This window comes from Macadamia integrifolia, unplaced genomic scaffold, assembly GCF_013358625.1.
Source record: "Macadamia integrifolia cultivar HAES 741 unplaced genomic scaffold, SCU_Mint_v3 scaffold359, whole genome shotgun sequence".
NCBI classification, from domain to species: Eukaryota; Viridiplantae; Streptophyta; class Magnoliopsida; order Proteales; family Proteaceae; genus Macadamia; species Macadamia integrifolia.
The window spans coordinates 1-21809 of record NW_024869631.1 but is presented as its reverse complement, the minus strand read 5'-3'; the positions used below and the strand labels follow the sequence as shown (position 1 = coordinate 21809).

At 39.4% G+C, this 21809-nt stretch overlaps 1 protein-coding gene across 1 annotated transcript in view; it reads right to left on the bottom strand.

Moving 5' to 3' along the window:
- LOC122068224 (serine/threonine-protein kinase PBL27-like) overlaps window positions 1-21774 on the bottom strand; it is a 107085-nt gene extending 85311 nt beyond the window's left edge. Inside the window, exon 1 of the mRNA XM_042632092.1 lies at window positions 21068-21774. Coding sequence (XP_042488026.1) covers window positions 21068-21774 — 707 coding nt within the window. The remainder of the gene's footprint in view (window positions 1-21067) is intronic.
- Window positions 21775-21809: the final 35 nt, after the last annotated feature.

Genomic DNA, 21809 nt, shown 5'->3' with positions numbered 1-21809 from the left:
CGTCTCTTCTGGCACTGGCTCGGACTTGTCGGGCCAGCCGGTGTTTAAGGTCACCCTTGCCATCATAGTCCATAAGGAGCCCGCTATAACTCTCTCTGGTTCGGGTCCTGCATAGTTAAACCGGGTCAACCGTGTAATCAGACCGGGTTTAAGAAGTAGGGTATTACAACAGGTCTCACAAGGAACAGATTTATTAGAACAAGTCAATGCAACACTCAAGTTTTGGGAACTTGAATCATAACCAATGGAAGCCTCCCAAGGACTAGAATTATTTCTCATCCTGTAAGATCAAACACCAAGAAACACGAATAATAAAGAGACAATAGATCCGTACGACACAGAAATTTAACGAGGTTCACACACCAGGGTGGTGTGCTACATCCCCGGGCGAACAAGAAGATGATTCACTATGCAGAAGAGAGATTACACCCTAGCAGCGGCGAGGAAAAACTCGCCCTGAAACCCTAGCTCGAAAAACCCTAAAATACAATGACTTTCTCAACAAGCAACAGTACATTATATATACTCCAAATCACGGGTCGATCCATAGGGTCTCGGTCGATCCGATCGAGCCATACCAAATGGGGCTACGCCCTCGCACCCCCATACGAGATCAGTGATGGGCTCCGGGCTTAGGCCTATCGGCCCAACCCCTCTGCTTCCATCACAGGTCTCAGAAAATTTCCCATTCGGGTCGCCACCAAAATATGTCGGATCGGGTCAATCTTCAAAACGGGTCAAGAATTCGAGACAAACTTAACAAATCCAACTCCAAAAACTTCTATTACTTGAGATAGTCTTTTCAGATACAATGGAAGAGATGTCAATACCTATGTGACTGTTATCTGGATCCCAATAATCTTTGTAAGTATCGAACTCCACAGCAATGATGGAATTATTGGTTCCTTTAGCTGCATTGTTGAAGAGACCAAGACCACCACCTCCATGACCACCACCAAAATAACTATTGTGGCTTATATCTTGGACTACAGAACCATAGGGAGCAAGGAAGAAAGCAATCCCATCTCCAATGACGCAGTAAAGAGGGTTAGAGGAGTTGCAATTTTTTTTGGAATTGATAGGAATTTCTGAAGGTGAAGGAAAAATGGGTGGTGAAGTTGGTTTGGATTTTGGTCTTCTTTTTTCATAGCTGAACTGGAGCATTATAGTACACTCCACCCATACTACCAGTAATTTTTCCATCTCCATTTTTTGTGAGGTCGATGATTGGGTCAGAGTCAGAGAGTTGTGCATCTACCATGAGTTTGATGGTGTCGTTAGAACCCCATATAAAAGAGTTATTGAAACTGGAAAAGTTGAAGCTCAGTGATGTTGCAGGAGGGAGTAGAAGCAAAAAGTACAAAGGGAAATGAAAGAGAATGAAATTAAGCTTTGGAGATTGGAGATGCCACCAATTCCCTGATGTGATAAAAGACATGATTTTTTTTGTTAAAGGCTTGAATGTGAAGCTTGAACGGAGCTGAAGATTTTTATAATGGCCGTTGCTTACAGGAATGCAAATTTTTTTTTTAAATTATTATTATTATTTTAAAAAATTTTATTGAAAACATATCATAGCCGTCTTGGATGTATTACGTTTTTTTTTTTTTTTTTTTTTTTTTTTTTTTTTTAATGTGATTTTTTTTTTTTTTTTTTTTGGTGGACTCTCTAGTGGTCGTCCAAGTCTTTTATTTTGGTAAATATTTTTCAAGATTTTTGTTTCCATTGGACACTCTAGCAGTGATGGATTGAGGGCATTTTCACTACTAGGCTATCAATCCTATTAGTAAATACAGATTGATTCTATGAAATAATCAATAAATAATTTTTTTGTCAAGAAATATAAGTTGTTTGATTACATCTTTTTAAAGTATTTCAAGAATAAGAAATTTCTTTGATAGTTCAAATTTTTTAGAGTAGATTCTCTATATTTCTTTGTGAGAGGTGGTGGTGGTTGTGGTAGGGACAAGGGCAGAGTAGGGGCGGGTACGGGGACAATGCTGGGAAGCAGGGATTTAGTTCTTGGTATCGGTATTGGTCACTTTTGCCCTTTGGTTTTTTGGAAAAAGTACGATTTTTTACTTTTTTACCCTTGAAACTATACGGATAACTGATCCGGATCGATCAAGGATCAAGGATCGATCTCAGCCGATACTAATACAATAAGGCCGATACAACCAATACGATATAATACTCAACCACGCTAGGAAGTGGTGGTGGTGATGATGACCTTGGATTAGGTCCTAGTACGAGAATCATTTCATATTATACTTGATACCATCATGAGAAAAAAGAAAGGTGATATTTTATTTTTAACATGAAGTCAATGCTTTGCCCATCAAACTAATCATGCACTCATTAAAGCGCAAGAGTAAACGTACTTCAATTTCAAAATTGAAAGATCTTCTCATTTGTTTTAAAATTTCAGTGAAAATTTTGATAATTATTTCACTAAAATAAGGTGAAGAAATCAAACTAATAACTTCTAAAATAGAAGTCATACCAAATCAGTATCCGAACTTTTTGTGGTTAGTTGAAGTCATGAGGTGTTCGAATTTTTTATTTATATTGATAATATAATAAATTCATTGATGATAACTTGTTAAACACATGGTTTTTGAATTCCAATTATCAAGAATCCAGGACAACGAGTCATACACGTCAACGACCGGCTTTTTCTAGCAAAGAAATCAGCCAAACTGTTGTTCTCCCTTGAAATGGCCAAAAAACCTATAGGACTCCAAAGAAGATGTCACAATCACCAACAAGATAAGTAATGAGGTCATCTATGTTATTTAATACAATAACAATAAATGTAATCCAAACTATATTCAATATTTTGTAGGAGGCCAGTCCAAATCCCCAAATCATTGGCTTAGAAACTACAAATTAATTGTCAGCTTGTTAGCATGATAGCATATAGGATCGAGGACAAGCCAGTTTTTTAATCAATTTTTTTTTTTTTGGTTCTTTTTATTTTTTTGTTAACGATGGGTATTTAGGCCTTTAGTCTGACTGGTTCCATAGATTTATATTGACCCCACAACTGTATGGACTAGGTCATACCAAGGTTAAATGAAAACCCTTTAATTTTCATTAAAATAATTTTTTAATCGTTCATTAATTATGATTTAATAAATTGTCCTTCGATTCTGGCTTAAACAAATCGATTTAATTTGGGAAATGATTCTTGTTTGCAATTCAAGTCTGAACCCTTCAATTCGTCTTTGTTATTACTCAACTTTCCAATATTGGATTACAAAATACCAATGGCGTAGCCCTTAGCCCCCATGGGACCTTGGATGTGGAGGAGCTTAATCCAATATTTTGTTAAGCAAGGGGACCCAGTCCCAGCCCAATAAGAGGGATCATCAATAATATGTAGGCTTTCTTCTCTAAGTCGTTGCAGGTTCTCTGAGATCATGTGGATGTCCTACTTTTCCGCTTAAATTCAACGGTGTTGATTTGGAAGGTTCTTTCTCTCTTGGCAATTAATTAAGTGGGTCAGTCTCGGTCGACGATGGAAACTCCGCCTCTATCTTTATTTCAAGACATAACCGAGAAGGCTGGGAATCGGTTAAGCGGCTGGAAATAGAACATTTTATCCTTTGTAGGTAAAGGGATCATGTTTAAGTCCTTTGCATTCTCTTTTGTCAAACTATGTTTGTTCATACTTTAAATTGCCAAAGCTGTTGTAACAAAATAATTAGAGGGGTAGTGATAGACTTATCTGTAGTGAATGTTAGATAATGCACTAACCTTGAGATGTAGCTCTTGTATTAGGTACAAAAGTTGAAGCATTAGAAAGTTCCGTATGCTAGTGCAGTAGGGGGAAGTCGTATAAGATATTCTCCTTAAGGTATTAAAGAGCCCCTAATTTGTGTATACAGGGTTGACCCGCTCTTTTACATCTAAAATAATCATAAAGGTTGCACTTCTAAGTGTGATTAAGAAAGGGAGTCTGTAAGTTATATTAAGAAACTCAAAGAGAGGGAGGAAAGAAGAAGAAATATAATCAAATACAATACATGAAATGTATTTGGTATGAGTGTACAAGACAGACATGACTCTCTAGATTTTTTTTATTTTTCTAACATGTAAGCAGGTATTTATAGGCCCAAACGTATCTGTACGTTTACAAGTACCTGTATACAGGTATCTATCCCTTCATACATAGGGTGTATCTGTTTTCTACAGGTGTCAGTATAGGTGTGTCACTTAACTACTATAATGTATTGATAAGTAAGTACATGTATAGTCATTCACATTGATGGAATTTGGATTTTGGTTCCAAATTTCAAATTGAAATTTTGAATTTTGGAGCTAAAAAATATTTGACTAATAAGTAAGGGAAAGGAGGACCCACACCCATGCACACGTGATTGAAAAAGCACCCTAACAGCCCCCACACATGAGAGAGTGGAGAGACTTCTCTCTAAGAAACACTATGTCCCTTAAAAACTATTTCCTATATATATACCTGGTGAAGCAAAATATGTCCCCTTCCTTAGCACGGCTGAAGCGTGTATGCAAACCTGAACAGAAGACTGACCGACCACCTCGGCCTCTCCTCGTGCTGGGTAGCCACCTCGGCCTCTCCTCATGCCGAGTAGCCACCTCGGCCTCTCCTCGTGCTGAGTAGCCACCTCGGCCTCTTCTCATGTCAACCAATCACCTCGGCTTGGCACAGCCAAATAAGGCACCCAGAACGTGCACACATCCACTCCTACATTCAAGGGACGTGATCCCTGATCACGGGGGTAGGACTCTATCCACTACACGTCATCAGAGGCATTCATCCCTCTCACGACTTGCACCTCCGAGATCAACGGGAAATATTCCCAGAACATACCCTGGAACCCAAAATATTCCTAGAATCACAGAGTCACTCCCCTCAAAGACTCTACGCCTAAACAAGACTCTCCACAAACGCCCCTCCTTCTCTCTCCATCAGCAGCCTATGAATACTAAGGTAAGCCTCCATCATAGAGGATCGATCACTTCTTTTGACTGAAAAAGATCTCTTGAGCATCTGCTGTGGAAAGATCTGACTTAGGCATCAGAGAGTCCCCTGTCGGGTCAGCTCAGCTCTCCCCTGCCTTCTCTTCTGTATAGTTTGGCAGGAGCATCAGGAACTGCAGGGAAGATCACCTGGTCAATTTTTTTCACATTAGATTGGCACCGTCCATGGGAAATAGTTATAAAAAGTTACCTTGGATCAATGCAATTAAGGAGTGAGAAGGTCGTTTCTTCTACGACAATATGAGTAAGATCTACCCGCGAGTTGCCACTTGGATGTCCCCATTCACCACCAATGGCAGAGCAGAAGAATGTCTCAGTAGAGACCCCTCCACAAGGACCCCAGTAAATTAGGCCTAATGCGCAAGTTACCCAGGGAGAGGGGGATCAGCGTAAGCAAAACCCTCAGCTATCTCGCTATGTCCCATCATCCTGGGTAACTCACCCAAACATGGAAGAGCAGATGCAGAGCCTGTTGCTACAAGTGTTAGCAACAAACGCACTGGTGCGGGACTTCATACGTCAATTCGGCTCAGTACTTCCAATACCACGGACTAGTTCAGCTCAGCCGCGTAGGCCTGTTCCAGTTAGATAACTCAACGATGAATCTCCTGACAACAGTGTCACCCCTCAATCAATAGCAAGGAGGGGGTCGGCCAGAACGTCATACACTGTTCACTTGGTACCACCCCGCTCTCCTACCGAGGGGCGCAGTCATGGTCCCGTTCCTACCCAGAATGGGAGAGCTCGTTGTTCCGCATGTCACCGGAGCCCAGAGACACATGATGTCCATAGATCCCCACCCCGGGTAGGAAGACGTTGGCTGTCGCCTAAAGACTCACTAGAGGCATGCGTCCGCATAGAGAAGAACGTGAAAACTCTCAAAGGACAGCTCGGTGATATCAGCCCCATAGGGGTCAGGACTTGCCCATCAGGGCGACTAGAGGTGCACTACAGTAAGGTCAGGATCGGCCTGGTGGTCACCAAGGCCGTGGAAGAAGCCCCAGAAGAGGTGAAAGGGCACTTCGATCCCTGGATCTCTGAGCTGAGGAGAGAAGGGATGACTTGGAGAGTTGCATCCAGCACCTCATTGAGTAAGTAAAAGGAAATCAGAGGCAAAGGCACCCGACCGAAATAACTGTAACTTCGGCCCATAATGCACTATCCGACGAACTGATAGACGTCGAGCTGCCCCTAAATTTTGTGATACCCGTCTTCAATAGATATGATAGCACCACAGATCCCTATGATCATCTACTGTATTATAGCTTGACCATGACGATTCATGGTAGGTCAGAAGCCATTCTCTGCTGAGCCTTCGCAGCCTCATTAAAAGGAGCAGCGTTGGTATGGATGTTGAACTTGTGGCTCCAGTCCATCCACAGCTATGAAGAGCTGATAAGAGCCTTTCTCACATGTTTCCAAGCAAGTATGAAGCAGAAGAAAACTACACAAAATGTGATGAACATAAGGCAGGGAGTAGGAGAGACTATAAGAGAGTTCCTTGCCTAATTCACCAAGGCGACACTGGAGGTAAAAAACCTAACGAAAAGAGTGGCATATAGCACGTTGTGCAACGGGATAATGTACCCTGATCTGGTCCAGTCTCTAGTCCTTGACTTCCCAGAAACAATGCCCGAGCTATTAAGACGATGTAATCAATATGCCAACATGGAGGAAGTCCTGGCCGCCAGAGGGATAGCTGACATTGGTGATCAGTTAGAGAAGGAGAAGAAAAAGACTCTGAGGCCTAGGGATGATTCCCGCGAGCCAAAGAAGAATAGAACAGATCGATCGCTTGACACTGATGAACCCGAGCAATATGAACTTTATCATTTCCAAACAAACCTACTCTTAGAGATCCAGGATTAAAAGTATTTTCGTTGGCCCAGGCCAATGTTGGCTAAACCAGAGGAGAGGAACCCCAATCGATACTGTCGATACTGTCGATACTGCCGATACCACCGAGACCATGGGCATGACACTGAAGACTGCAAGTCTCTGAAAAGGAAAATTGATGAGCTCATTAAGGCTGGATACCATAACAAGTATTTGAAGCAGAAATATGGAAGGAACTGGACCAAGCCGAGGAGAGATGATGTAAGGCTAAGTCGAGATAGGATTGAGCCACTAAAGGAACCAATCACTGGTCGAGCTAACGCGTATGATAACCAGCTAGTGGGTCCAGCCATTCTAACAATCATGGGCGGAGCCACGACGAAATCAGTCAGAAAATTCAAAGCACATGTGCGGTTTGTATGCATCACGAAACAGCCTGTCAAAACCCTCAGAATGGATCCACTCAATACGTTCTCTAATAGAGATCTAGAAGAGTTGAACTGGCCACTTGCAAACTCAGGGGGTACAGCTATACCAAGGGCATAGAATGTTGAAAATCTCAAAATTTTTTACCAGTAGACAGTTTTATCAGTAGATTGCATTGAAATCCCATCGATTGGGTGATAGTTTTGTAGATTTTATATTGTCAGCACCTTAGCTTCCATATCTCAATTATTCAATTTTATTCACGGAGCGGATTAGATTCTATTTCGGAGCAATGTATTAGTCCCAAGTGCATACAACACATCAATATACTATAAAACTTCTCCCAAATATCTGGCTCTTCTAAGGAAACAAAGACCTTAACAACTATGGCATAAAGACATGGCTACAGCTCGGTAGTATCTAAGACCGGGCTCTAGCTTGGCAGCATCTAAGACCGAGCTCAAGCTCGGCACTATTAAGACCAGACCCTAGTTTGGCAACTCAAAGACCTTAGCAACTAAGGCATAAAGACCAGGCTATAGCTCGGCAGTATCTAAGACCGGGATATAGCACGATAGCATCCAAGATCGATCTTCAACTCGGTAGCATCTAAGACTGAGCTCAAGCTCGACACTATCAAGACCAGACCCTAGTTTGGCAACTCAAAGACCTTAACAGCTAAGGCATAAAGACCGAGCTCCAGCTCGGCAATGCCAATACCAAACCCAGGTTTGGCACCTCAAAAGACCTAGCCCAAGCTCGGCACCCTCTAAGACTGAGCCCAAGCTCAGCATTCTCTAAGATCGAGCCCCAGCTCGGCAACCCCATGGCTAGGCCTAGGCTTGGCACCTCAAGAGCTTATATGCTAGATATGGAAGATCAATTCGAGCTCAGCTAGGGAATGGACCCACACTTTGGCAGCTATACTGGTCCTTATTCTTCCAACAGTTACTAATTTCGAGTCGTGCTCGAAGTACAAAAAAATAAATAAAGAAGCACAAGAATGCTGAGAGATGAAGACATCAAAATAAATTTTCCATTCATCAAAAAAGAGGAAAAATGCCCTCAAAGTACATCGCTGCCGAAGGAGACATCTACATAAAATATATATAAGGCTAATCTCGGGGGATAATCCATGGGCCTAGCTCTTCACTTGGCTATCCTTCGAGTCGGGTCACCTCTTCACCAACATCGATCGAGCCACCGAGCTGCACCGATGTAGCAGGGGCGGGAACGCGCTACTCATAGTCCGTCAGATTGTAGCCTGACATCTTACTCAGGATGAACCGGATGGCATCGCCCGAGCCAACCTGAAACAAAGCAATGTTAACATCCAACCACTTCTGACAGGCCTAGAGGTTCAGCCACCTCATTGGCCTCCAGCTTAGCCCGGTGTTACCTTTCTAGCTCGCCAACCCTAGCTACGAGCTCCTCCTCCTTCTTCTTGCTAGCGTCCTGAGTCTAGGATAACTCAACCTAGAGGGCATCATTCTCCTTTATCAAGTTGTTGTTGGCATTGTGCTGCTTAGCAACCTCTTGTTTCAGCTCTCCAATTATCAACTCAACATCATTGGCATGGACCTCCTCAGATCGTGCCATTTTCTCCTCAACCTCCAGTTAGCCTGTGATCTTGTGTAGCTCTCCATGAAGGCGTTTTGCCTCCTCCTCCGCCTTTGAATAAGCGACAGTCACATCCTTGAACCATTGAGCAGCTTTGACTGAGAAAGTGAAGCAGAGCGTTTCGCACCGAATAGACAGTGCGTGTCACTCAAAATTCGAGATCAAATTAAATGCTCTAACAGATCGATCCAAACTGCTAGAGCGGGGGGCTGGTGATGAGGTAAAATATATCTCCTTCCTCAGCACGACTGAAGCGTGTATACAAACCTAAAAGGGACGTGATCCCTAATCACGGGGGTAGGACTCTATCCACTACACATCATCAGAGGCGTCCACCCCTCTCATGACTTGCACCTCCGAGATCAATAGGAAATATTTTCAGAACATGCCCTAGAACCCAGAATATTCCTAGAATCACAGAACCACTCCCCTCAAGGACTCTATGCCTAAACAGGACTCTCCACAAACGCCCCTCCTTCTCTCTCCATCAGCAGCCTATAAATACCAAGGTAAGCCTCCATCATAGAGGATCGATCACTTCTTTAGACTGAAAAAGCTCTCTTGAGCATCTGGTGTGGAAAGATCTGACTTAGGCATCGGAGAGTCCCCTGTCGAGCCAACTCGGCTCTCCCCTGTCTTCTCTTCTGTGTAGGTCAGTTGGAGCATCAAGAACTGTAGGGAAGGTCACCCGGTCAATTTTTACCGCATCAATACCTAAAAAAACTTTTACAATTTTTCAATATGGGACTAAACTTTAGCTCACATGCTTTTACTAGTACCAAAGAACTTAAACAAAGGAAGAGACTAGTTGTTTTGAAACTTAAAACTCCAACTATCCCCCCTCAAGTTTCAGAATAACAAGAATTAGTAGGAAAAAAATTACTTACTATATTAAAACATAATAGAATACATCATTGTAGGTGTCTTATAGACTTGAACCTACACTAGGTCTAATGATCTTCACAAAAGGCAAAACGTAATTTTCTAATCCTTATCCCAAAAGTTTCCAATGCCATTAAGGTTGGACAATTTCTACCAATTTGTTTGGAAATTTTTTTCTTCAAGCTTATTTGCAAAATTCTTTCTACCGGTCCTGCTTCTCTTTTGCCTTGTCTTATATTTGGGGAGCAAGGAGCCTTCCAAAAGGGTAAAATAATTTTTTCGAATATTAGTGTAGCATTTGAGTTTGAAACTCGATATCCATAAAGCTTTTGATACTCTTGAATGAAGCTTCTTGTTTGATGTTATGAAGAAATTTGGCTTTTCTGAAACCTGGATTGGTTGGATTGAACAAATTTTATGCTCAACAAGGATGTCAGTTCTGATAAACGGCGGTCCTATGAGTTTTTTTGAAGTTAGCAGAGGTCTTCGGCAAGGTGATCCTCTATCTCCAATGCTTTCCATTATAGCTGAAGAGGTTTTGTGTAGGGGCCTTCGTGATTTATGTGAGAAATGCAAGATAAAATGCATGCCAGGACCAAGAAGTGTTAAAACTTCTTCTCATCTTCTCTATGCGGATGATCTGCTCATTTTCATTCAAGTGGATTTGTGTGGAATAAAGCATCTCAAATGCTTTTTGGATGCTTATTAAGCTTCTTCGGGACAAGTTTTTTAATCTAGAGAAGAGTAAAATATTTCTTAACTCAATCCCCGACAGTAGGAAGCAAAGGATTAAAGGGGTGCTAAAGATCCCAGAATGTAGTTCGCAACCAGGTATCTATACGTGGAGCTAAGTAAAGGGCATGTTAAAAGGGAGGTGATTTTTCCATTCATGGATAAAATCAAATCAAGATTGGTAGATTGGAAGGGCAGGCTCTTATCTTTAGCTGGAACAGTGAAATCAGTGAAATCGGTGGTGAGTAGCATTCCTCTTCACAACTTCTCCATTTATCTTTGGCCTACTTCAATTGTAAAGATAATGGAAAGGTGGATTTGTAATTTCATCTGGAGCAGGGATTCTAGTTCCAAGAAGCTGATGACTGTGAAATGAGACTTTGTGTGTAAGCCCAAGAATGAGGGTGGGCTAGGTATCTGCCGCCTTGGAGATGTAAATCATGCCTTGCTAGCTAAACTGAGCTGGTTTTTTAAGACTGGCAAATCATGGTTTGGCTGCTTTTCTTCATGCCAGATTATTAGCAATAGATGGATCTCTTAAAAAATATATAGCCTCTTCCTCTATTGTGCCAGGTCTTCGATAGGTTTGGAGCTTTGTAAACAGTTCCGAAAGATGGATTGTCGGCAATAGTCATTCTATCAGTTTTTGGCACTATCAATGGATTGGGAGCCAGAGTATTCAAGATGAGTTATCATCCATCCATCCTCCTACCACAAACTTGAATGCTAAGGTCGCAGACTTCATAGTAGACGGTTGTTGGGACCTGCCTGCAGTAACTTCCCCCATTATAGCCACCATTTTTGCTCGCATTGAAGCTATTCCTCTCCCTTCAATGCCAATGGAAGACAAAAGAATTTGGGCTTTGACTAAATCTGGGAATTTCTCAATTTCATCAGCTTGGGACAAGGTGAGAGTGAAAAGGGTGGTATGTGGATGGGGTCCATTAGTCTGGCTGAAGGGTCTCATCCTCATCGATCAATTTTTGGGTGGAGGCTGGTTCATGGTAGACTTCCCACAGATGATATGCTAGTTAAAAGATCAATCCCATTGGTTTTTAGGTGTTCTTTATGTTACTAGAATGAGGAATCTTTGCTCCATTTATTCCTAGAATGTGAGTATGCCTCTAGTATCTGGACATCTTGCTTGGTTTTTTCTCCTTGCAATGGGGTGGTTTCCTGTCGATTGAGGAACTATTTTCATGGTGGAGAAGAAAAGCTGGGATTATTCATTGCAACAAGTTATGGCTCCCGCTAGCTATTCTAGTTCCCTATCACATCTAGGAGGAAAGAAATAAAAGGGTCCTCGACAATCAAATGCGTCACACTTCCTCTGTGATAGCTGCGATTCTTTGCAACCTCCAAGAATATTCAACGCAGGTAGCAATTCAGGTATTCTCTGTGGCTGATCTGCTTGTTTCCAAAAAATTAATGGTGGTGATAGCTAGATCCCCTACATCAAGAATCTTGGAAATTACCTAGAAATGTCCAGAATTGGGATGTTTTAAGTTAAACATAGATGGTTGTTCTCTCGCCAATCCTGGTCGCACTGGAGCAGGTGGAATTATAAGAAATGATAGGGGTATTCCACTAGGTTGTTTTGGGAAGTTTGAAGGAATTGGTACAAATTTTTTTTGCAAAATTTTCTGCTCTCTTTGTGGGGTTGCAAATGGCTCAGAATAATGGAATTGATTGAATGTGACTCACAGGCCATTGTAAGCTATATAAAATATTAGTCTATTCTATGGTGCTTTGAACAACAATGAAGGAATTTCAGACAATACCTAAACAAAATTCAGTGACATTACTCATTGTTATAGGGAAATGAATTCAGTCGCTGATAAGTTAGCGAAGCATGCTGCAACAAATAGAAGCTCTATGTTTTGGAACTGTCTTCCAGCCTTTATAAATTATGATTTAAATTGGGACTTTCAACAGAGACCGAGGTATCTTTATCTCTGCTGATGGCAATGTCGAAGGTGGAATATTGATCCAATGGTCGCTCTGTATTGTGTTTCTCTCTATTTCCTCACTATTAATATTATTCTCTAGCTGACTTTTAGCAAAAAAAAAAAAAAAAGATCTTCGCTACATTGCCTTTTCTCATCTATGTGGCCGATAAGAACATTATCTATATCCTATCAGTCGACTTAATGTGACATCCCTTTTATAAAGTTCGGACATTTTTACCAGCCCTGTCCCTTTTCTTGGTCTTATGGATGTCTAAAAAATTTGCCTTAAGATTCTCATCGGTAGGTGGCCTCACCTCATACATCCACTTTGGTCAGCCAACAGTGTCATCAAGAAGAAGTAGACCTTTGAACTTGAATATCACAGTTTCCAACTACATAGAGATTTCCTTCAAATTCCTTCCCTTTAGGAAAAATACCTTGTATCGGTCTCAAATATCTAATTGAATGTCTCTCCAATGCATTTTGTTTTCTAGTCCTATATGTAGATGTATATTGTTTATTAGTAACGATGTGGGCATGTTGACATCGATAAGGGTATGGCTGTCTACTAATTTCTTAATGAAAGCTCTAAATGAAACCAATTATATACTTGGGACAAAACTTATGAAAGAACACACGAATCAGATGTTAGGCTAATCATAATCTAACTAAATTGGTTAGATTCTGGCATTCTTGCTAGGTTCAACATGCATGGTTTCAAAAGAGGAAATGTTCCCTTTAGGCATAAAGTTATATTATCTAAATCACGCCTCAATATCCTCAAACCACTAAAGATGTTTAGGTTATGAGGAGCATTCCCTATGCATCAAATCATATATAGGGAGTCTCATGTGTGTACATCTGTGGTGGATCTTCTCATTTGGTTTATACCTTCTTCCTAATATCAGTGGCTGAGTATTATACTTATACCAACATTATTAATAACGAGATCATTTAATATATTTTTAATATTTTATTATAAATAAGAGAGGAACCAATTTTAAAGTCATTATAGGTAGACTCATAAAAGAAATGAGGCTTCATCATTTTTGTATTGATGACATCTACGTCACAAGTTATCTTAAGGTTATAAAAAATAAAAAATAATAATGCGATAAGGTCTTGTTAATCCAGACCTTCACCTCTCTATCCTTTTATTAGAATAGTCACATCAACTACCCATAAGGCAAGAGTGTAGGATCGATTCTCACAAGAAGATTGTAGAACCTCTTCGTTCTTTTTTTTTTTTTTTTTTTTTTTTTTTAAATATGAGATTGTATTAGATATAAAAAAATAAAATATGTACAAAAAAATTATCAACTAGACATCTCCAAACAAATACAACCACAAAATAAAAAAATTAAACTACCACCTTCGACTTTGCCATCAGTAGTGAACCACTAATCTTATCTTGTTCTGGAATTTACATCAACAACAAGCTCTTCAGATATGTGCAAGGGAAAAGAAATCAAGTCCGAAAATCTTGGACGGTTTTCAGCATCCATCCTAATCTGATATTGGATTGAGGATGGAAGAACTGAGAGATCTTCGAAATTCCACTCTGAGCTGCCATTTTAGCTAGATAATCCGTTATTGGATTTGCTTCTCTGTATCGGTGACATAATCTCCACTGAATGGAGGAAAGGTAGGGGAAAAGATAACTCCAATCCCCACCCTACCAAGATTCTCTAGAGAACACCCATCCATATTTAGTGTCACCTCCTGAACCTCAGGCTTACAACAATGGATTTCCAAAATTAGCCTATTCGGCCACGACAGAGGCAGAAGAGATATCTCCAATCTCTTGCTATATAACAAATAAAAAATATACTACACCACAGTATTGAAAGAAAATTTTAACTCTCTTAGATCACGATAGACCAATTTATGGATCAAGCTAGCAGATCTGCCCTTTCTTTTGTGAAACATAGTATTCCTGTCCATCAAACTGTATTTTTTTTTTTACTTTGAACAATTGCACAGGAAGGATGTGTCTGTAAAATAATATATATATTCATTTGCTGACCTTTAGCAAAAAAAAAAAGTGCATGTAAAATAATATCAACCTTCCACAAAAAAACTGTAACACTTCTTGTAAGTCTCTTACCTGTGCTCACTCAAGCCACAACTATTGCCTTCTTTGATCAGAAATGATGGTGAAGAAGCCACCAACAGGTGTTCCCCAATCGCCTTCACCTTTTCCACTATTCTTGCCACCATTTTTTCCATACATGAAAATTAGTGATGAGAGGCTTACAACTTCTATGATCGAAGGCTCAAACCATCTAAGGGTGAAACCATTACTAATCTTCCCCCTAGATTGGATTCTTCTTCCGGTGATCTCTCTCTTTCTCTCTCCCCTTGTGAATTTCTCTTATTCAATTGTTCATTCTTCTTGCAAATTGAAAAGTTTAATATTACCCCAGGGGAGTAGCTCAGTTGGCAAGGACCAAAATCTCATATCATACTTTTTTGTAAAGTGGGCCTATCTATTACACAAGGACAAAAATCTCACATTCAAGAGGTCTCTTGGGGCCTATCCATTACACACACACACACAAAATAAATAAATAAATAAATAAATAAATAATAAATAAAATAATAATAATAAATAAATAAAAATAAAAAAATTGGGATTAGTAACAAAATTTTTACAGCTCCTTAACATTTAGCATCATCTCAAATACAAGGCCTACCAACCAAATAAATCTAGAAAACATCCCTCTATATTGTACCATTCGCATCTTCCTTTATTTCTTGGTAGGAATCAGAAAAGAATTTAATTAATAAAAATAATTTAAGGATACCGGATAAAGCCATAAGCCCAAGAAAACCACTCAAAAATCAAGGTACCTATCCACCTTCGGCATGACCATCATCAGTTTTCGCATCTTCATTACTGCAGGCGTGTTGCCAAATAGATTAACAAATTGGTGGTTGAAACGGTATCATAAGGGATTCAGAGCCAAAAAAGGCCAAATCAAGAAATGCCATTAAACCAATGTCGATTATGAAGAAAAGCATATCTATTGTTATAAGATTTAATTCTTCACATGCACTAAAACCTAATCAACCATCAACAAGCAAGGACGGTAATGATGGACCTTGAATGCAAAAAGAGCACAAAGCAAGAGAATGTAGAGAAGAGAGAGTAGATATGCATGAATAAACAATATCATAGATAGGAAGGCAGTGTGGACATGAATGCCACCCATAAAATCCACCACTCAGACTCCAAAAGCGTTATGAGAGAGAGAGAGAGAGAGAGAGAGAGATGGTCATGTAACTACTGCACCGGCACACAGGCCAATGAGAAAACACACAGAGGCATAGAAATGCGCAGCTAGGCAGCATTCCTTTCCATAAATGTTAGTGGGAAGAGAGATTATGGAAGAAGCCGGTAGAGCTCCTCAATTTCCAAAGAGCCAGATGTATGAATAAATATTGTTTGGTGGCACCGAGAGTTCCTCCAAACACTTCAGCCATGCAAGTTTTGTCGAATACAAATCTTGGCTGAAGTGAGAGGAGGAACTCCAGGGGACACCAAACGTGCCTTTGTATCCTTTTGATCCATACTGAAGAGAGAGCCATATTGGTCTCTATTTATACTACTCCTGTAGATGTTCATCTGCTGAAATATTAAAGGCTATTGGCTAGCTTATATTTGATGAACCTGGACGGGTTTGCATACTTGGTGAGGGTAGAGGGGAGAGGGAGAAACTCAATCCCACTGTGTGGTTACTATGCTACATGCTTGACCTCCCTTTTAAAATATCTCTTTCTAAAGTCCATCTGAGTGTCAACTTTGCAGCTCCACTCAAATATTGAAAATGGGTTTCAAAATATTAACCACAAAATATATCGGATCAGGCTATCGTTGGGAGATAATCATACGGATCAAGTTTTCCTAAGGCCATGTTGAATGGATTATCGTGATGACATATAATTGGGGGAACAGAGGTGCATCTAGACTGTTCTATCGTTTGACAACGGGCGAAAGATAACTATCCTTCTATAAGAGTAAATAAATAAATAAATAAATTGTTATGGCAAACATCAACAAATACGAAAATAAACAAAACCAGATCCACACAACATAGAGATTTAACAAGGTTCACACACTGATGTGGTGTGCTATGTTCTCAGGTGAAGAAGAAGACATTTCACTATGTAGAAGAGAGAGAGATTACACCGAAGCAGCAGTGAGAAAATTCGCTCTAATATCTTAGCTCGAAAAACCCACAAATTACAATGACCTGCTCAATAAGACGATAGTACATTATATACTCCTCAAGTTGCAGGCTCCAAGTTTAGGCCTATCGGCCCAACCCCTCTGCTTCTACCATAGATCTCAAAAAACTTCCCATTCAGGCCACCACCAAAATATGTCTGAGTAGATCAGTCTTCAAAACGGGTCAAGAATTCGAGACAAAGTTAACAATAATATTTATCATAAGTTACCTAGTCCGTCATCAGTTTTATAATTCCTTTTGGGGGCTTGTCTAATTGTTGATGATATTAGCGACATTTGCTCTTTCATGAGATCACGGTCGAAGACCACATAGCAAGAACAAGTGGATGATTTTTGGTAAATGAAAGAACAAGAGGATTAATGTGATAGAGGACCTATGCACCCATATTGACAAATTTCATCTCTAAATGAGTATGGGGAGTATTTAATATATATTGGGTCCAAACTGACTAAAATAATAAAATTATCATTAAATAGGGTTTATCCAGTGCACTAGGCTTTTGTCATTACATAGTTTGAGGAGGATCATAATTTTCGTAGTTTTACCTCCCCCCTCACCCGTTTTGTTGAAAAACTGTTTCCCGATATCAATCCACGATCACTAGATTGCAATGTAACAATCTTACAATCACAATGACATTATATTTTAATCACATGAAGGGTATATGATTTTTGTAATTTGATGAAACTGATTCTTATTACACCTAATTAAATATCAAATGTGATCAATGAGCAGGAAACGGGGCCATTTATCCAAAAAATTCTACTTTGTTTGCTTGGTGGTGAGAAAATAATATAGATTTTTGACATTTCCTTATGCATGGAGAAGAGAAACTACAAATTCCATTATTATCTGCTTTCATCTTTATTGGAAAACGTTCAAGCTCGTGGGTTTGTCTAATGGTCCCAAACTCGGAAACTGCAAATTCCATTACACTAACGTACGAAGCTATGTCTCATATCCAAGTTATCAAGTCATGTGAACAATACTGACATATTGTACCCAAAAAAACAGGACAATATTAATAGTACCATTAAAGGCCAGAGGAGAAGAAAGGCTAGAGACAGTAGAAGATTCTCTACCTTCGCCTTTGGATAGCCGTTGAGGCTTTTTGCTTTATTCTCTTTTCTTCTTCTTCAATACGTTTTCATTCATCTTAAAAAAAAAAAATTCTTTGCTGCCGACCACAACATAATATTCCCCACGTACCAAGGCCATAAAACTGTCCAAGTTCAATGTGTGTATAAGTAATCTAGGATTTTTGTAGGAAGGAAAAAGAGTATAAATATATAGAAGGAAAGTAGCAAACCCTCTCCAGATGAAAGTGTTGAAGTGGGGAAAATGAATTCCACAAAATACTGCTTGGGGTCAAGTTTAAATCTTTAAGGCATTAGCTGAAGATGGCCAAAGGGTATATTAAGACACATGAAAAATCCTAAATAACGGATGTGGATATATAATTCTATAGTTCCTCCATGAACTTTGGTGAGGGTTTGGTTTACCCTTGGAACAAGCTTTACTGTGTCTTCGTGGAGTCTTGAGATTCGGCTCCTTTAACTCTTCTGATTGCTTTCTGATTTTGAGGCCACCATCCTCCCTTTCTTTTTTCTTTTGTGTTTTGCTCTGTTTTGGTGGAGGTTTTCCCTCTGGTCGGCTCTTAAATTTTTCTACCTTCTAAATATATTTCTATTCATCCAAAACACACAATGGATCGCATATGTTCACCGAGCGATCAATGGAAACTTTTTCCTTTAACTATACGTAGAAAATGAATCAAAACATGCATATTGTTGTAAACCCATGCACGATAATAGATAATATATCGTCGATCTGAACCTTACAATTAATTAGCCGAACGTTTTTATGTTTATTTTTTGGGTGCAATATAATTAGTAGAACATAGAAGCAAATGAATTGACGCTTTGAGAGATGAAAGTAGACTAAGTCGTAAAATAATAAAACTCCAAGTCACCATTTGCTAATGTTTGGGTTTTCTTAGGTAGGATTAGAATTGCCTTATGTTTGGATTTGTCTGGGTCGGATTTTGGTTTGTAGGGGTCAAGTCCGGGTCAACAAAACAAATTAAATTATAAAATAAAACCTAGGCTACCAAATAATGCCTTATTTACAACAATGCCACTGGAAGCATGAAATAATGATTTATAATAAATAAGAAATAAAATAAATCGAAATAAAAGACACAACACACTGGTATAAAAAATTTCGGCTTGGTCCAATTTCAGTGTGCTAATGAGCCCAACTGAAGCCAAACCATTAAACCTTTTTGGCTTGGTATGGTTTGGAAGTTCCTTGGGACATATAGGTCCTCAGAATTTACAAATGGATTGAAGATTAGAGCTATTTTTCCTGATTTGGAAAGACAACTGGTCGGAGGTTAATGTCTCTAAGTTCTTTCTGTGTTGGTTTATGATAATAGGATGTTATCACCTAGTTTCAATGGCAAAGTGTAAACTCACCAATGGAAATAAGATCCGTCCTTAAAGATGTCCTTCACTTGTCTACCTTCTTTGTTTCTTGTACTTTCTAGTTTGTTTCAAGGGAGAATAACAGCATTGCTATCTCCCTGGCCAGGAGGCTCTACTGGTAATATGTTCGACAATTTGACTAAATTTCGATCCATAGATTTAGGGGATGTGTTCAGGGATGGTTGATCGGTTTGGTGTCAATACAAATATTTCAATATTCATAAAAATAGTTTTTTTTTTGGTTTTTCAATTTCTTACCTATTTGATAGAGGTCCTGTTACGTACATAAAATGGGAGATGAGAGAAAATAGGGTGGGAAAAGAAAATAAAAAAAAAATAGAAAAGATAGGAGCAAAGATAGGGAAAGGAATACTACCTTTGTCGTAGAGGAAATTTAGGGATTTAATTTCTAACTCCTTCATTATCTCTTACTAAATAAATAGACCATAGAGAAGCCACGTTCCTACTAGTTACTTCCTACACCTCCCACTAGTTGCACCTAATTACAACTTCTTATATCCGTTTCTTAACCATCCATGTCCACCCATTCAGCCCACATAAGAACTATCTCCCCTATTACATTGTTAATACATAAAAGAATATAAATCTATTCTTCACGTAATATTTGTTCCCCCTTCAAGTGTCCATGTCCTCAAGGACAATGAAATTAAAAAAAGAAAAAAGATCATAATTTCACTAGAATCCCATGGCTTGATATGGGGTATTCCATTTAATGACGTTGGAATTATCATCTTACAGGGTGCCACTCTTCATGTGAATGGTATCTTTTTGAAAGGCATATTTTCCTCCCATTGCTAATTTCTTTCAGTCATGCAATTCAGTCGGTCCGGTAAGTTTGATTTTTACTGATTCCAAAAATCCCAATTCACTTCCCAATAGTGGTTTAGTTTGGTTTGAATAAATACACAGAAGGCCTCAAGGTGCCATCTTCATCATAACCATCAAGCGAGCTCAAGAACCTCAAGATTTGACCAAAGGGGCCACCTTTAGCATTGCCATCAGAAGCATCCTTTAGCCAAATAAACTAATGAGATTTTAGACACTAAAGTGTCAATAGACAATCAATCAAACTGGTAACGAGGTCTGTCCAAACTATCCCATAATATATCATGATAGGCACAACTTGGACATGATGACTAATAACAGAAATTTTGAGTTTTAGCACAATCCTTCGCAATCGAATTGACCATCACATTTTTTTCCCTATAAAAATGGGTAATCCATCAATAAATTGAGCTAAGATAAGTTTGGAAATAAATTCATTTTTGCTGAAACTTCCATGGGATATTCCCATTTTGAATTGAAGCTACCACTGTACTTGAATCACTCTCCATCCATAATTTCCTGAATTTCTTCTCCTTTCCTTATTCTAATCCAGTAAAGAAGGAAGAAAATTCTACATAATATTTGAAAAAAGAAAGAACGTATAAAAAGAAACGAAAAAACCCAACAACAAAGCCACAGAAAAATCCTGTAAAAAGCAATTTTAGAACTAGAACTCAACAACACAAATAGGAAAAAAAAAATGTAGCGCAAGCAAATAAGAACAGCCAGGACCACTGAGAGGGTAAGGTAGGAGTACCAGGAGACAAAGAGCCTGAAAATTTGCATCTGATCAAAACAATTACTTTTCTTGCTAAAAGGATAATATTATTAAAAACGAAAATCCAAAAATAAGAAGACAAGACACCCCACCTTCGGGATTGCAATCAGCAAGGAAGCCTATCTGTACTAGAAAATAAAAAACATCTGCAGTTAACTATACTAAAAAAGAAACTGGAGGGAAAAGAACTGCATTCTTAAACTCAATACATTACAATTTTCTTAACGTGTATTATACAAGAGGTATGCCGAGGGAGAAGATGAAGGAGATGATTTGTTTAAAACACAGAAATCAGTGGCGTTGCTGCCGGACGAACGTTGTTTATTACTTGTATTACATTCTGAAGAACCATGCGTTGATGTAATCGAGAATTTATTCATGTTGAATGGAGAAGAAACAAGCACCCTCCGATATGGGAGAATGGGCAGTGGAGCATCAAATTTGAGAACATTAATAGCTTGCCCAATAGAAGGCCGGAGATCGGAATCTTGTTGAGAACACCACAGCCCAACAACAATCATGCACCCTATTTGTTGCTTGTCCAAATCCATAGCATCACTTGGGTCAGCTGCTTCCAGCTGTTTTCCTCTTCCGTAGAGTTCCCAAACCCATTGTACCAAACTTTTTTCACTTGGGTTAACTGTCCTCTCAACGGCCTTTCTCCCACAAGAAATTTCTAAGAGAACAATTCCAAAACTATAGACATCAGATTCTTTGCTAGCCTTCCCAGTAATAACATATTCATGTGCCATGTATCCCTTGGTTCCAGCTACATTGGTTGTTTGTGTCCCTTTCTCCCCTTCCACTAGCCTTCCCCCCATGGCACCAGCTACATTAGTTGTTTGTGACCCTCTCTCATTATCTACGAGCCTAGCCAGTCCAAAATCCCCTAGTTTAGCATTGAAGTTGGAATCAAGAATTACATTGCTGGATTTAATATCCATGTGGACAACGCATTGATCCCACCCTTCATGCAAAT